This window comes from Patagioenas fasciata, chromosome 1 (genome assembly GCF_037038585.1).
Source record: "Patagioenas fasciata isolate bPatFas1 chromosome 1, bPatFas1.hap1, whole genome shotgun sequence".
Classification (NCBI taxonomy): Eukaryota; Metazoa; Chordata; class Aves; order Columbiformes; family Columbidae; genus Patagioenas; species Patagioenas fasciata.
In genome coordinates this window covers 215,608,967-215,622,115 of record NC_092520.1, presented here as the reverse complement: position 1 = coordinate 215,622,115, position 13,149 = coordinate 215,608,967, and the positions used below count along the sequence as shown (strand labels likewise).

The following is a 13,149-nucleotide window of genomic DNA, read 5'->3' as shown; positions in this document are numbered from 1 at the left end:
GTGTGTGCGTGTAAGGGGAGATGGCCATTTGAAGCAAGCTTGGGGCCAACAGGCTCTGGCTCGTTTTTCTCTGCTGTGGCGGCCTCGTTTCCCCAGTGCAGAAGGAGAGTGTCACCAACCGCCACCGGCGGCTTCCGGCGGCGCTGAGGAGCAGGGGAGGGTTCTGGGCCTCACAAAATGAAATAAATGCACATAAACATTGTTGGGCTGAGGATAGTGAGACCATTCCTGCTGAGAAGGGGTGATCGTGGAGAGGTGTGCGTGCTGCTCTGAGTCACCGTGTTAAATATATCCCTCCGTCACAAGTTATGGGGACATGCAAACGAAGCTCGTATTTCTAAAAGCTGCTGTGGTGGGAGGGCAGGGAGCGCTGAGCGGCTGGAGCTGCCGGCCCTGGCTCTGGGGCTTGGCTCCCGCTGCCCCATTGATACCAGCCCAGCCTGGGGAGGAAAGGGGGTGACGGTGCCGGCAGGGACAGGCAGAGCCAGCAGCCTCATCCCAGCCTGTTCTCACACGTGTTCTCCTGCTCCGAGCAGCAGCACTTTGGTGTTGCCCAGAATCAGCTCGATGCAGCTGCTTCTCATTCCCAGTGCAGCTGCGGGGGCTCAGCGGGGGTGCAGGGGTGCAGGGCGGCGGTGGCTGCGGCTCCCATTGAGCGCAGGACTCGGCCGGTCGCTCCGGATCAGCTCTTCCCGCTCAGTCTCCCGAGGCCCGGTGCTGGGTTCCATGTGCTCCTGCTGGTGTCACCGCGGGTCTGTCCAGCACCCGGCCCCCCAGGCTGTTTGTGCTGCAGGAGCTCTGCAGGTCCCCAGCCCCACTGCTCACGCAGGGTCCCAGAGCAGATCACACAGGATCCCAGGGCTTTGAATGGCTCAGAGAAGGAGACTCCACGCCCGCTCTGGGCAGCCTGGGCCAGGCTCACATGTCAAGATCACGCTTCTGCACGTTGTCCTCAGTGCTGCGCTGCTCGGCCGTGCCGGCGCGGCGTGGCGCTGCGTTAGGCTGCTTCCCTAGGCACGTCAGACATCAACAAAGAGTCGCTGGTCGATCGGCCGAAGTCTTAGTGCTTCACTGTGTCTCCTTTCACACGCGTTACCCACTGTGTGCAGAACACCCCTGTCCCACGTTCCCAGCACGCGGGCACCTGCAGGAGCGGTTTGGGGAGCAGGTGTCACAGGGGAGCGCTTTTAGGGTTTAGGTTTCTTGAAGAGGAGTGCGACCTTGGAGTTCGGTGGCGGATTTGGTCTCGTATTTACTGCATGGGGAGATGCACCAGGCCGCTGCTGCTGACCTCTCTCGGGTGCCTGTATCTGTTCACGAAGCAGATGCTCAGGTGTTTTCTTTCCCCGTGACCGTTTGCTCCCGGGACTGTTTTGAAGCCCTGGAGCCAAACTCTCCGGCGAGGCCATATCCAGCACGATGGAAACGTTTGCGATGCTCCTTCCCCGATACCCGTTGGCTCCGGAGCCCGTACGTAGAGCTCGGAAGGCAAACTTTCAGGGACACCCGTAACCGCGTGCAGAGCAGACTTTCAGGGAACAGGATGGAGCAGAATGGCAGCAGGGCTGGCTCAAGGTGGGTACCTGCGCACAGCTCCACCCGAGCACAGGCAACCACCAACTGTTACATCTTTACAGACCATTCACACCGAGATTCAATCCAATTGCGAAATTTTGCCACCGGGTCCTTTGCTCCCCACTGGACCCTTTTCCTGACCCCACGTGGGCCTCTGTTCTGTTCAGTCGTTGACATGGTTGCTGGTCCGTGCCCTCAAAGGCGCCGTTTTGCCTGGATAAACCCTTCCTTCTCAGCTCCGCAGGTGTCGGCGATGCCTCCGCGCTGGCTCCATCGTTGCTTTCCCAGTCGGTCCCATTTCTCCCAGCAAAGTGCAAGCTGCACTTTATCTCGCAGTAGTGTAGTCTGTAGCTGCTTTTGGCAAACACAAGTAGGACCTTACAGCTTAAAATGTTAGCAAATCTAATCTACCAAGTAACATGAATCAAGGAGTATGTTAAAAATCATGCAACCTTGTATTTCTAAATAATCCATTACATTCAGTATGCATCTACTTAAGCTAAGTGACTAATATGGAGTTTAGATTGGGCTCATGCACTGACCTCTGGGTAGTAAAACCATTGCCACACAGCTGTTATTTAGCAGGGAGAGCTCAGAGTGGCTCACCCAGGCTGTTGTATGGACAGGAGGAAGAGGCTGACTCGTGGTCAGGTTGCACACAGTAGGAAGGGTCCGTGCGAGGTTCCCTGCGCCCACAGGCCGCCAGCGTTCAGGGCCCGTTCTGCTTCCCCGCGGTCTCCTGGGAGGGTTCTTGGCTGCGGCTCAGGCCCTTCCCTCCCTGGAGCCAGGACCAACCGCTCTGGTGTGGCTGGGGGTCGAGCGCATCGCCGTGAGACAGACCCGTGTTGTCTGAGTGTTTTGTGGCAGACCCACGTTCAGCCTCCCCACTTTCCCAGTTCCTTTGGGTTCTCTATGGTTCTTCCCGTGCAGAGAAGCCGTGGGATGGGCGGTAGGCAAAGCGATGCTTAACGTCGGACTGAAACGCTGCGGCTTTGCTGAGCCGAGCCGCTGCTTGGCCAGCGCAGCCCGAGCGAGCGCGAGTCGGTCCCGGTCCGAGCGGGAGCTGAGCTGCCGGTTCCCCGGCTCACCAGCCTTCCCTGGGAAGCCTCGGGCTGGGGAACGTTTGGTCAGTACCTGTGGGACTTGGTACTGATTCCTGGCTGGTGTCAGGCGGTCACCGCCGGGCCGGGACAGGGACCGGCCATCTCGGAGCTGCTCGCCGCCTCTCGCTGCACAGGCCATTGCCATACGCTGTCCCCGCGGTGCCGGGAGCGCGTTTCCACCTCGGGGTTACCGGCTGGGTGAGCTGAGGCGGAACAATCGTTGGCTCCGCGTCCCCGCGGGAAGCAGCTGTTACGGGTCCATCTGGCGCGATCCGCGGCAGCGAGCGCGGGGACGGTGCTGCCGAGCCGCTCACCTCTCTGCCTCCCTCTCTTTCAGGTGGCCATCATTGCAGGAAATTTTGAATTGGCTGAAATCATCAAAACCCACAAAGAGTCCGATGTTGGTGAGTTTGATCTTCCTTCCTCCCCCTTCCTCCCTGCCTGACCCTGCTGTGTGCTGGGGGCGGTACGCCTCTGCCCGTGGTTCCCCGCCTCTGCCCGTGGTTCCCCGCCTCTGCCCGTGGTTCCCCGGCTCTGCCCGTGGTTCCCCGGCTCTGCCCGTGGTTCCCCGGCTCTGCTCGTGGTTCCCCAGCTCTGCCCGTGGTGGGCGCAGGAACCGCAGCTCTGGGTGGGTCTGGGGGTGGCAGGACAGAGCTGCTTTCCCCGGGGCCATGGGCATCCAGTCACTTTGTTCAGTCCGGGTTTTGCTCATGAGTGCTGAGGCTGCCAAGCTAAAGCATTGACCGAACCGTTAGTCCGCGGAGCTCTGAGCAGCTCTTCTGTGAAACCCCTTTACTGCTCGCTCTCTCTGTGCAACCGTCGCCTGCCCCAGAGCCTCTGGGTCCTGCTGGGCTGTGGACCGGGCTGGTGCATGGGAAGATGAGCTCTGTCCCAGCAGCCGTCGTGGCTACGGAGCCGCCGCTCTGTCGGTAGAAGGAGCAAAGGAGCCGCTGTTCTGGTTGTACCTGCTTCTTTATGGGGAAGTAGTTTTGGGTTTCCCAGTCGGCCCTTTTCCTTACAGCGTGTCTTCGGTGGATATGCGATGTGTGTCACGAAACACTGAGTTTTAGGTCAGAGACAAAAGCCACACCTGTTGAGTTTTCTTGAATTACCCTGAGAAGCGAATTTGTTCGGAGCTCTCTGGAGCAATGGAGGAGCCGGTGTGAAGAGCCGATTCTTGGCGTGTGCACCTTGGCAGAAGGTACAGTCAGCAGGCCAGCAGCTGAAAACAGGCTCGTGGAGTTAGAAACAGCCAGCGAGCGCCGGGCTTGGCTCTTGGCAGGGGCTGTGGATCTGGAAACCTGGCCCCAAGGCACCCTTTGTCACCTCTTTCCTCAGGTGGCTGTGGCTGATGGTTATAAACGGCTGCTGAGAACTTGTGGGGAGGTAGAAGAGTCAGGAAGGACATGGGGAAAAGCCTGAGAATTCCGTATAACTGCATCAGTGAAGGGTGCTCACGAGAGAGCCGCCTCCTCGTGCCAGTGGCGGGTGGTGACCGTCGGTGCTGGGAGAGGCTGGGACTGGGCGAGCTCCACGGGTCCCTGCCAGTCCGAGTTCCTCTAGGATTGAATCTCAATCTGTGATTGCCTGGCTCGATTATTTTTATTGAAAAAGGGCATGAAAACATGTCAGGTAGAATGAATTGTTCATGTTTTAGATATGGCTTTTTGTATAAAATAGGTCAGGTAACAGTTGCAAACTAATTGTGAGCAAACCAGCAGGTCCAGATGGTTTCCCCCTGGGGTCACGGGAACTGGCAGATGAACATCCCAGGGGAGAAGAGATTGTTTCTGAGGTTCATTAGGAGCGGAGAGGTGCACGTGTGCGACCAGAGGGCACGCTGGCGTCACCGGGGGTGCCGTGGCCTGGCCCTGGCTCTGACAGCACAAGGAACACGGACACCGAGGCGCTGGGGGACAGCGCAGCGCTGTGAGCGGCCGCGTTTCTCCTGGGGTCCCCAGCGTGAGACTGCGCTTGTGTGGCTGTGAGGCAGGACCTGGGTGCCAAGGCCGCCAGGAGCGCTGGAGGGGACCCATCGTGCGGGGCTGTGGGAGGAGGGGTGCTTAGCGGGAGATCTGGCTCCGTTCTCAGGACAGCCCTGAGCGTGCAGCTGCACTTCAGGCTCCTGGGGCGTTCGTCCGTGTTTCTGTCTGGTCGGGGACGTTCCTCCGAGCTGGAGCTGTTCCCACTTGCTGTGCTTTGCCTTGCACTGCAGAGCAAGTGTGAACTGAATTTCACGTGCAGATAACCCAGAAGCTGTGTTTCAGAACAGCCGAGGTGCCCCATGTGCTCAGGGGCGTTCGTCCCGCGGGTGCAGCGGGGTTGCCCCGTGTGGGGTCAGAAGGCGGGCGCGGGGTGGCCGGTGGCGGCCGCTGGGTCAGGACACCCCGCTCAGGCTTTGCCGCGTTCGCCACCCGCGGGTCCCGTCCCTTCGGTTCTGCGGGGGCCGAGAGCCGCTCGCTGTCCCGGCCGCGTCACTGGCGCTGGGGGAGCTCAGAGCGGAGGCTGCAAACCTGGGGAGGGAGAACGCGTTCGTACAAGTGGAAAACGTTTGTGCAGATGGTGGAATTGGGCTGTTCCATCGCTCCTGCTTCTTAACTTGTCCTTGTGTCTCCTTGGTCAGACAGAGGGTGCCATGAGTGGCACCTGCTGTGCTTTGTGTTCTTGGTTGGACCAGAGGGGCTGGATTGTGCGGACTTGTCAGTGCCCCCACAGACCCTCCGTGGCCCGTCCCAGTCCTGGCTGCTCCGTGCAGCCACTGCTGCTCTGTCTGCACCGCTTCTGGGGGCGGTGAGGGCTTCATGAGCCCCTTCGGCAGCAGCAGGAGGTCTGGGGGTGCCGCAGAGCCTCGGCCCAGCCGCTCCAGGCGCCTGCGGAGGTGTTCTCAGGTGCTCCCTGGTCATGTCCTGGGGAGATACCCAGGCCAGGGGGCGCTGCTCCTCCTGTCCCCCCCCGGGGGCGCTGCTCCTCCTGTCCCCCCCAGGGGGCGCTGCTCCTCCTGTCCCCCCCGGGGGCGCTGCTCCTCCTGTCCCCCCCAGGGTGTGCTGCTCCTCCTGTCCCCCCCGGGGGCGCTGCTCCTCCTGTCCCCCCCGGGGGCGCTGCTCCTCCTGTCCCCGCAGGGGGCGCTGCTCCTCCTGTCCCCACCCGTCCGAGGGCCCTTCCAGCCCCTCCGCAGGGATGCACTCGGACCCCGGTGACCGTGGGCCCGTGCAGGGGTGACCTCACTGGAGAAATCTGATCTTCTATGTCTTGAGTTTGAAAGATTCCTCAAAAAGCTGGTGATGGGACAATGAATTTTTAAGGCCAGAGTGGCCGGTGTTGTGAACTCGTGATGAGAACAGTAAAGCTCGCACGAGTCTGTACGAACGTTCTGGTAAGAGCTCTGGCCCGGCATACAAATGTGACCGTGACACCAACTGTCACCTTGGCACACCACGAATAGCTTCCATTTCATTATTCTCTTGATATAGATCGGGTTGACCAGCTTCTGAACCATCGCGTGGCTTTATTTTGAACATTCACCGTTTCTAACGTTATTTTTAGAAGTGTGGGCTGAATTTAGATGCATTTTTCCCTAATATCCTGTGGCTGCGCAGGCGCTGGTGCGGTCTGCAGGGGCTGCTGTCTCTGGCTGTATCACCGCGCTGGGCTGGGAGCCGTTCTCAGCCGGCTGGTGTCGGGCTGGGCGCGTTCCCGTCTCCCTGTGTTGTGCAACCTCTGCTCCTGTGTCCCAGGCGCTTCATCCCCCGTCAGGCTGTGATGGAACATCTTGGGATGATCCTGTCTCAACAAACGCCTGGGATTTCATTGTGTCCGTACCCTTGTGTGTTGTAGAGTCACAGACCAGTTTGTGCTGAAGGGACCTTCCAGCCCCCCAGCCCCCCTGCCATGACAGGGACATCTTCAGCAGCTCAGGTTGCTCAGAGCCCGTCCAGCCTGGCCTGGGATGTCTCCAGGGATGGTTCATCCACCACCTCTCTGGGAACCCGGGCCAGGCTCTCCCCACCCTCCGTGTACCAACATTCCCTGTGTCCAGTTTGAATGTGCCACCTTCACCGCAGTGGTCTGACCCACGTCGTTGCACCCGCCACTGCATCGCCTCTGCTTTTACTGCCAGTGAGCTGCATCTTTTCTAAGCCATTGATAAATACGGAAATAGAACTACTCCTGTACCAAGAACTGACGCGGTGGGTAAGACTGGAGATATTCCCAGCTGTTGTTCTCTATTAGCAGTTCTTACCGGGTCTCTTGAGACGTGCTCCGGTACCTGGTCCATAATCGGAACGCCAGAGGGCCGGCAGCCTCGCCCAGCCTTACGATGTCAGCCGTTATTTTTGTCAGTGAGATCTGAGCTCTCAAAGCCATCCTGGCTGATACAAATTAAACTCTCATTCCTTGTTATTAATTGATAAGTGCCCTGTTTCAGTGTTTCCAGGCTTTCCTAGCAGTGACGTGAGGCTGAGCTCTGTATGGTGGCTGGAATCATCCAGGGCCCCTTTGCAAGAGCATTAAGACACAGGCTGGCGAGGCAGAGCGCTGGGTGGCGGGTTCCTGGGAGCGCTGGGTGGCGGTTCCTGGGAGCGCTGGGTGGCGGTTCCTGGGAGCGCTGGGTGCCGGGTTCCTGGGAGCGCTGGGTGGCGGGTTCCTGGGAGCGCTGGGGTGCCGGTTCCTGGGAGCGCTGGGTGGCGGTTCCTGGGAGCGCTGGGGTGCCGGTTCCTGGGAGCGCTGGGTGCCGGTTCCTGGGAGCGCTGGGTGGCGGGTTCCTGGGAGCGCTGGGTGCCGGGTTCCTGGGAGCGCTGGGTGGCGGGTACCTGGGAGCGCTGGGTGGCGGGTTCCTGGGAGCGCTGGGTTGCCGGTTCCTGGGAGCGCTGGGGTGCCGGTTCCTGGGAGCGCTGGGTTGCCGGTTCCTGGGAGCGCTGGGGTGCCGGTTCCTGGGAGCGCTGGGTGGCGGGTTCCTGGGAGCGCTGGGTGCCGGGTTCCTGGGAGCGCTGGGTGGCGGGTACCTGGGAGCGCTGGGTGGCGGGTTCCTGGGAGCGCTGGGTTGCCGGTTCCTGGGAGCGCTGGGTTGCCGGTTCCTGGGAGCGCTGGGTTGCCGGTTCCTGGGAGCGCTGGGGTGCCGGTTCCTGGGAGCGCTGGGGTGCTGGTTCCTTTGAACGCTGCAGCTCCCCCTGCTCCTTGGAACGTCCACCACTATCAGCCTGGCTTACGCCGTCCTGGACTTGTGGGGGAAGGTTTAAACGCTCCGTTGTGGTCTTGGCCGCATTTTTGCCGGTGCAGAGGTGTGTGTAGGGATTGTTTACCGAGGCAGACCAGAAATACGCGTTAGATTGCTCTGGTTTTCTGCTATCGCTGTTAATTCGTGTGCCGCCCGTACCGGGTCCAGCGGTCGTCAGGATGCTCCCTGGGGTGGCGATGGCCTGAGGGTCCGAGCAGGACCGCGGTGTGCGAGTGACACCGGGTGAGGAGGAGGGAGAACAACGGACATTACCAGTGCCGAGGTGGCCCGGGCTGATGGGTTTATCAGCAGGGAGAGGCTGGATCGGAATCACTTGCAGGGAAACGAGCGAGTTTAATTAACTCGTGGTTGTAGAGGTTTCAATGTAGGTTTTGCAAATGCCAGTAAGATCTGAAGGGCTGGCACTGATCAGGATGGGTGAGAGACCCTCGCTCGGGTGACAGGGAGGGACAGGAGGGTGAGAGACCCTCGCTCGGGTGACAGGGAGGGACAGGAGGGTGAGAGACCCTCGCTCGGGTGACAGGGAGGGACAGGAGGGTGAGAGACCCTCGCTCGGGTGACAGGGAGGGACAGGAGGGTGACAGACCCTCGCTCGGGTGACAGGGAGGGACAGGAGGGGCTGCAGCGTCACAGCTGGGTCGGGGGCTGAGGGGCGGATGGAGGGGGCTGGAGAAATGGCTGGAGAGTGACTTTTTCAATTAAAAAGATGTAACGAGGCTGCGTTTCCTTTCAGTGGCCCAACGAGCTCTGGGTAGGGAGGTGAATCACCAGCTCCCGCGCTGGCGCTGAGCGGTGCTGCTCTGCCCCACCTCGTCCTTTCCTTGGGTTTTCATTCCTAGGGAACAGATACCTGGGGTTCTGTTGGAGCCGCCGGTCTGCATGGGGGGAGCTCGAGCAGCCCCCGCAGCCCGAGGAGGGGGAGCCCGAGCAGCTCCGCAGCCCGAGGAGGAGCCGCCGTGCATGGGGGGAGCCGGAGCAGCTCCGCAGCCCGAGGAGGAGCCGCCGTGCATGGGGGGAGCCGGAGCAGCTCCGCAGCCCGAGGAGGAGCCGCCATCCGCCTGCCCGCTTTGCTTTGTAATTTTCCACTATTAAAATGTAAATGTGGCCTCTCCGCCCGGAGCTGCGGAGACATTTGCACTCCGCGTGCTTTTTGCTCTGTCACATGAATATTTAACACTGAGCCGGCACATCTAAACAACCTCTGAGCGTTGATTACACTGTGGCTCATTAGGCGTCTCTGGGGTTGCTGGAGCGTGGTCGCGGCGCCCGCGCGGTGTCGGGGGCCGGGGTGTCCCCGGGGAGCCCCAGCTGCGTCCTGCGCCCACGGGCCGGGGCAGCCAGGGCGATTTTGGGCCGGGGGCCGCGCGTTCCCTGTGCAGGGCAGCAGGCAAAGGCGGGAGCGCCGGGGCTGGGCTGTGCCGCCCGGGCTGCGCTGTCATGGTAACCAGAGTGATTCATTTCGCTGGGAGAAACCCAGTAAACGTACTTTGATTAAACTCTTGAGAAGGTATAGAGAAGAATCTTCAAAGCTGATTGTATGAACCGCACCAAGTAGTTTTTTCTTTATTGCTTTCGCTTGCCTCCCTTCCCCACTGGGCCTGGATCTGGGGTGGGCAGAGGAGACCCGTGTCCCCACCGGCTGTCTGGCAGCAGCCTGGAGCTGCCCTGGTTGGGGTCCCTGGTGTCTGCAGCTCAGGCTCGGGGCTTTGCTGTGGTTGTTATGGGTTCCAGGCAGGTTCGGAGCAGGAGGAGCTGGCGCTGCAGTGCGCGGGGCGGCTGACGCAGCCTCGGACTCGTGCGGTGTTCCGGGGCATCGCGGCTGCCGGAGCCGCCCTGAGCCTCTGCGGAGCAGAACAACCGCCCTTCCTCACACACCGGTGCCGTGAGCGAGCGGCCCGTGCGGAGCCCCCGTCTCCATGCCAGGTTTGGCCTGTCGGACACCGCTGGGCAGCGGCTCCTCGGGCCGGGTCCGAGGCCTCTTCCTGCCCCCTGTCCCCAGTCCGGGGCTGCAGAAGAGGAGCCGTGTCCTGGACGGGCTCTCTGCTCCCCAGCCTGTGGGGGACAGTGGCCGTGTCCCCCGCTGTGTCCCCCTCCTGCTCTGGGCTCTGGCTGGGGACACACGCACTCCCTGGGGACACACGCACTCCCTGGGGACACACGCACTCCCTGGGGACACACACAGTCCTTGGGGACACACACGCTCCCTGAGCCTTGTTCCCAAACCTCTCAAGTGCCTCGCGAGTGTCCTGAGGGCACGGAGAGCCAGGCAGGGCTGCTGTGTCTGCGTTTACCTTTTGGGGCTCCCTCAAGCACCCCGCTGTGGCTGCCCCTGCGGCTCTTTCCTTGCTGGTGCTGCCCGTCCCCTCCTGTCCCTGTGGGGACAGTGTCCTGGAGCCATGTCCCAGCTGCAGACCCTCTCCAGCGCTCTCCTCTCGCTGCCTTGTGGCCCGGAGTGTGATTTCAGTCCTTCAGACTGCTGTGACAGGGGGTGGCACAGGACAGGTCCCATCTCGGTGACGCGCTGGGGCTCGCACAGAGTGTGAATGGGGAGAGCGGCCTGAAGGAACCTCGCTCAATGTCCTTCTGACCAGAAGAAGACTCAGCACCCCATAAAGCTGAGAGCGACCTCATTTTTGGCTGCGGTGCTGGAGGGTTTGGCTTCGGAGCCAGCGGGGTGGCAGCACCACGGTGTCCTCAGCACCACGGTGTCCTCACCGGCATGGTGCTGGGGCCGCATGCCGGCCCAACCACAGGACAATGTGGGCAGAGGCGGGGGCTCCTCCTGCATTCTTAAGACTTTAAATGGGGCTGGGATTGCTGCACGTTCTGGAGACCTGGATGTCGCTACACAGACGTAATGGGTGGTTGTGGGCACGTGGCGGGGCTGTGCGTCCTTCTGTGCCGCAGCCAGAGCCCATGGCAGCCACGGTCACCACAGCAGCCGCGGTCACCGCGGTGCTCCTGCCCTGGAGCAGCTCCTGCGTCAGAGCAGCTCTGCTCCTCTCCCTCGGAACGGCAGAGTCACTGCAAGACTCTTGATCTGAGCACACGGTGTGAGGAGTGAACAGCAAATCCCGCGTTCGGGCTGTTGGTCCTCGTTCGCCTCTCCCAGGAGCGGCCGGTTGAGAAACAGCGCTGAGCGGGTGCCCGCGGGCTGGAGCGCTGAGCCGGGCCCCGCCGTCCTCCTTCACCCGCATCGCTGCCCCGTGTGCGCTGGCCTCGATTTCCATCTGCCGCAGCCTCGGACCTGTTCCGGTGCCTTTGCTGTCCGTGTCACTGTGCCAAGGGCTGATCTGCCGGTGCACACGTAGCACCCTTGCACGTCGGACTGCTGGTGTTTCGGGGCTGTCTTAGGGCTTTGCCCCAGCCCCCATCTCGTGCAGCGTGTGGGTATCTCTCCTGTCCTTTCTGCCCTCTGGCTGTGACACAATCTTCTTTTCCACCTTTCTGCCGTGTGCAACATTTCGTCTCCCTTGCCGTCTCCATCTCGTTGTGTATCCCAGCCAAGAGCATGGTTGTGTCTCTCCGAATAGCTCTCATTCCTGTCGTGAGAGCAGACGCAGGCTGTGCTGTATCCACCTGGCAGCGCTTGCAGCCTGGCTGGCCATCAGCCTGCGATCAGAGCAGGGCTTTGGAAAAGCGGGGCAGCACCTGGGCAGGGACGTCGTGCGTTGCTGACGTGAGCGGCTGCTGGACCCCTGTGCTCTCCCTCCTCCTGCGGAGCTGCCCGCACGCCTGCTCCTTGGCTTTCCCGGGCACCAGTGTCGTTTCTGCCTCTCTAAGCTCTGTGTAGAACATCTGATCTCGAGCCGGTTGCCTTCCCGCTGCACCGTGGCCCTGAGCCGGCCCCGGGACAGCCCCGGCTGGGCAGGGGGGGTTTCCATCACCCGAACCCTGTGCTGGGGCTCCTCGGGCTCTGCTGGTCCCTGCTCTCCCCCGCCCGCCCGCGCAGACTTGGCTGCAGCCGCTGGTGCCGGGACGTGGGCCTGTGCTCGGACACCCGGGAGCTCCGCGATCTGAACGTAGATCGGCTGTGATCCTGTGGAAGTGCTGCAAAGAAGGGTTTTTCACTGATTTTTGGGGACGTGTGTGAGTCCCTTGCCCAGCAAATGAAATGGCCCGAGTCCCGCCTCACGTGTGGTTACCGTGCACTGCGACCGAAGTGCAAAGACACGGATAAGGCAGCAGGATGTACCCGCACTTCAAAGGCTGCTTTTGCAGCTCTGACCCTGAGGGATTAACGTGTGGGTGAACCGAGAGACCCTTTGTCTCGGCAAGGCACTTACATTTAGAGTTAGGATCTGTTGCACACGCATTTAACTTTCCGCTTTAATTGGCTTATGCCAGCTGTCCACACGCTCAAAGTTATCTTACAACTGGTCTACTTAATCTTTGAGGCGCTCTGGCAGTTTGGCTGGCGCATTGTAAATATCTTTCCTTGTACAAGAGCATTCTGCTTTCTCGTTGTATTTTATGAAGGTCGTTCCCGTAACTGAGGATGACCGTCTGTAAGATACTCCGCCTAGCGCCATCCTCCTAATGTGCTTCTGGAGTTAAATGCTCGGGAAACTTTGGCTTTACAATGTGCTATGTGACCTGGATCCCCTCTCATTCGGTCCCGTGGACGCTGTGCTGTGCTCTGGCGGCTCTGGTCGTGATGACGGGCGATGAGTGAGCAGCAGGGTGGTCCCAGGCCCCTCCGCTCCTCCCCGCGGGAGGCTGACACAGAGGTTGTGTTCTCCTCTGGCTCTGCACTGGGCGCTGTAATTCTGGTGTGGAGAGGGAGCTCTCGGAATGCACAGAATGATGAGTGCTCTTGTGTAGGGTGTGGAACTGGGTGACCAGGTGATTTATTTGACAGGCTAAATTAAAGCGCTTGCCCTGACCCGTGTCAAGGATTGTGAAGTACCTGCTCTTAGCAGCGGGCCTGGCTCGAGCTGCCGGTGTCTCGCCGGGAGCCGTGCCGCGCTCCCGACCCCGTCTGCTGCGGCGCGGTCTGCGCCGGTGCCCGCGGGGACAGCGGGACCGCGACGGGTTGGCGGCTTCTCTGTGTCACTGAGCCGGCCAGGAGCACGGGGAACCGCACAGGACGAAGGGATCTCCTACACAGACCGAAGGGATCTCCTGCACAGGCCGAAGGGATCTCCTGCACAGGCCGAAGGGATCTCCTACACAGCCCGAAGGGATCTCCTGCACAGACCGAAGGGATCTCCTGCACAGGCCGAAGGGATCTCC

The 13,149-nt window shown here is 61.1% G+C and overlaps 1 protein-coding gene across 2 annotated transcripts in view; it reads left to right on the top strand.

Annotated features, from left to right (window-relative positions):
• SHANK3 (SH3 and multiple ankyrin repeat domains 3) overlaps positions 1-13,149 on the top strand; it is a 410,126-nt gene that overhangs the window by 124,260 nt on the left and 272,717 nt on the right. For both annotated transcript variants that reach the window (XM_065860718.2, XM_065860710.2), the window contains one exon: positions 3,016-3,082. In XM_065860718.2, the coding sequence (XP_065716790.1) occupies positions 3,016-3,082 (67 nt within the window). The remainder of the gene's footprint in view (positions 1-3,015; positions 3,083-13,149) is intronic.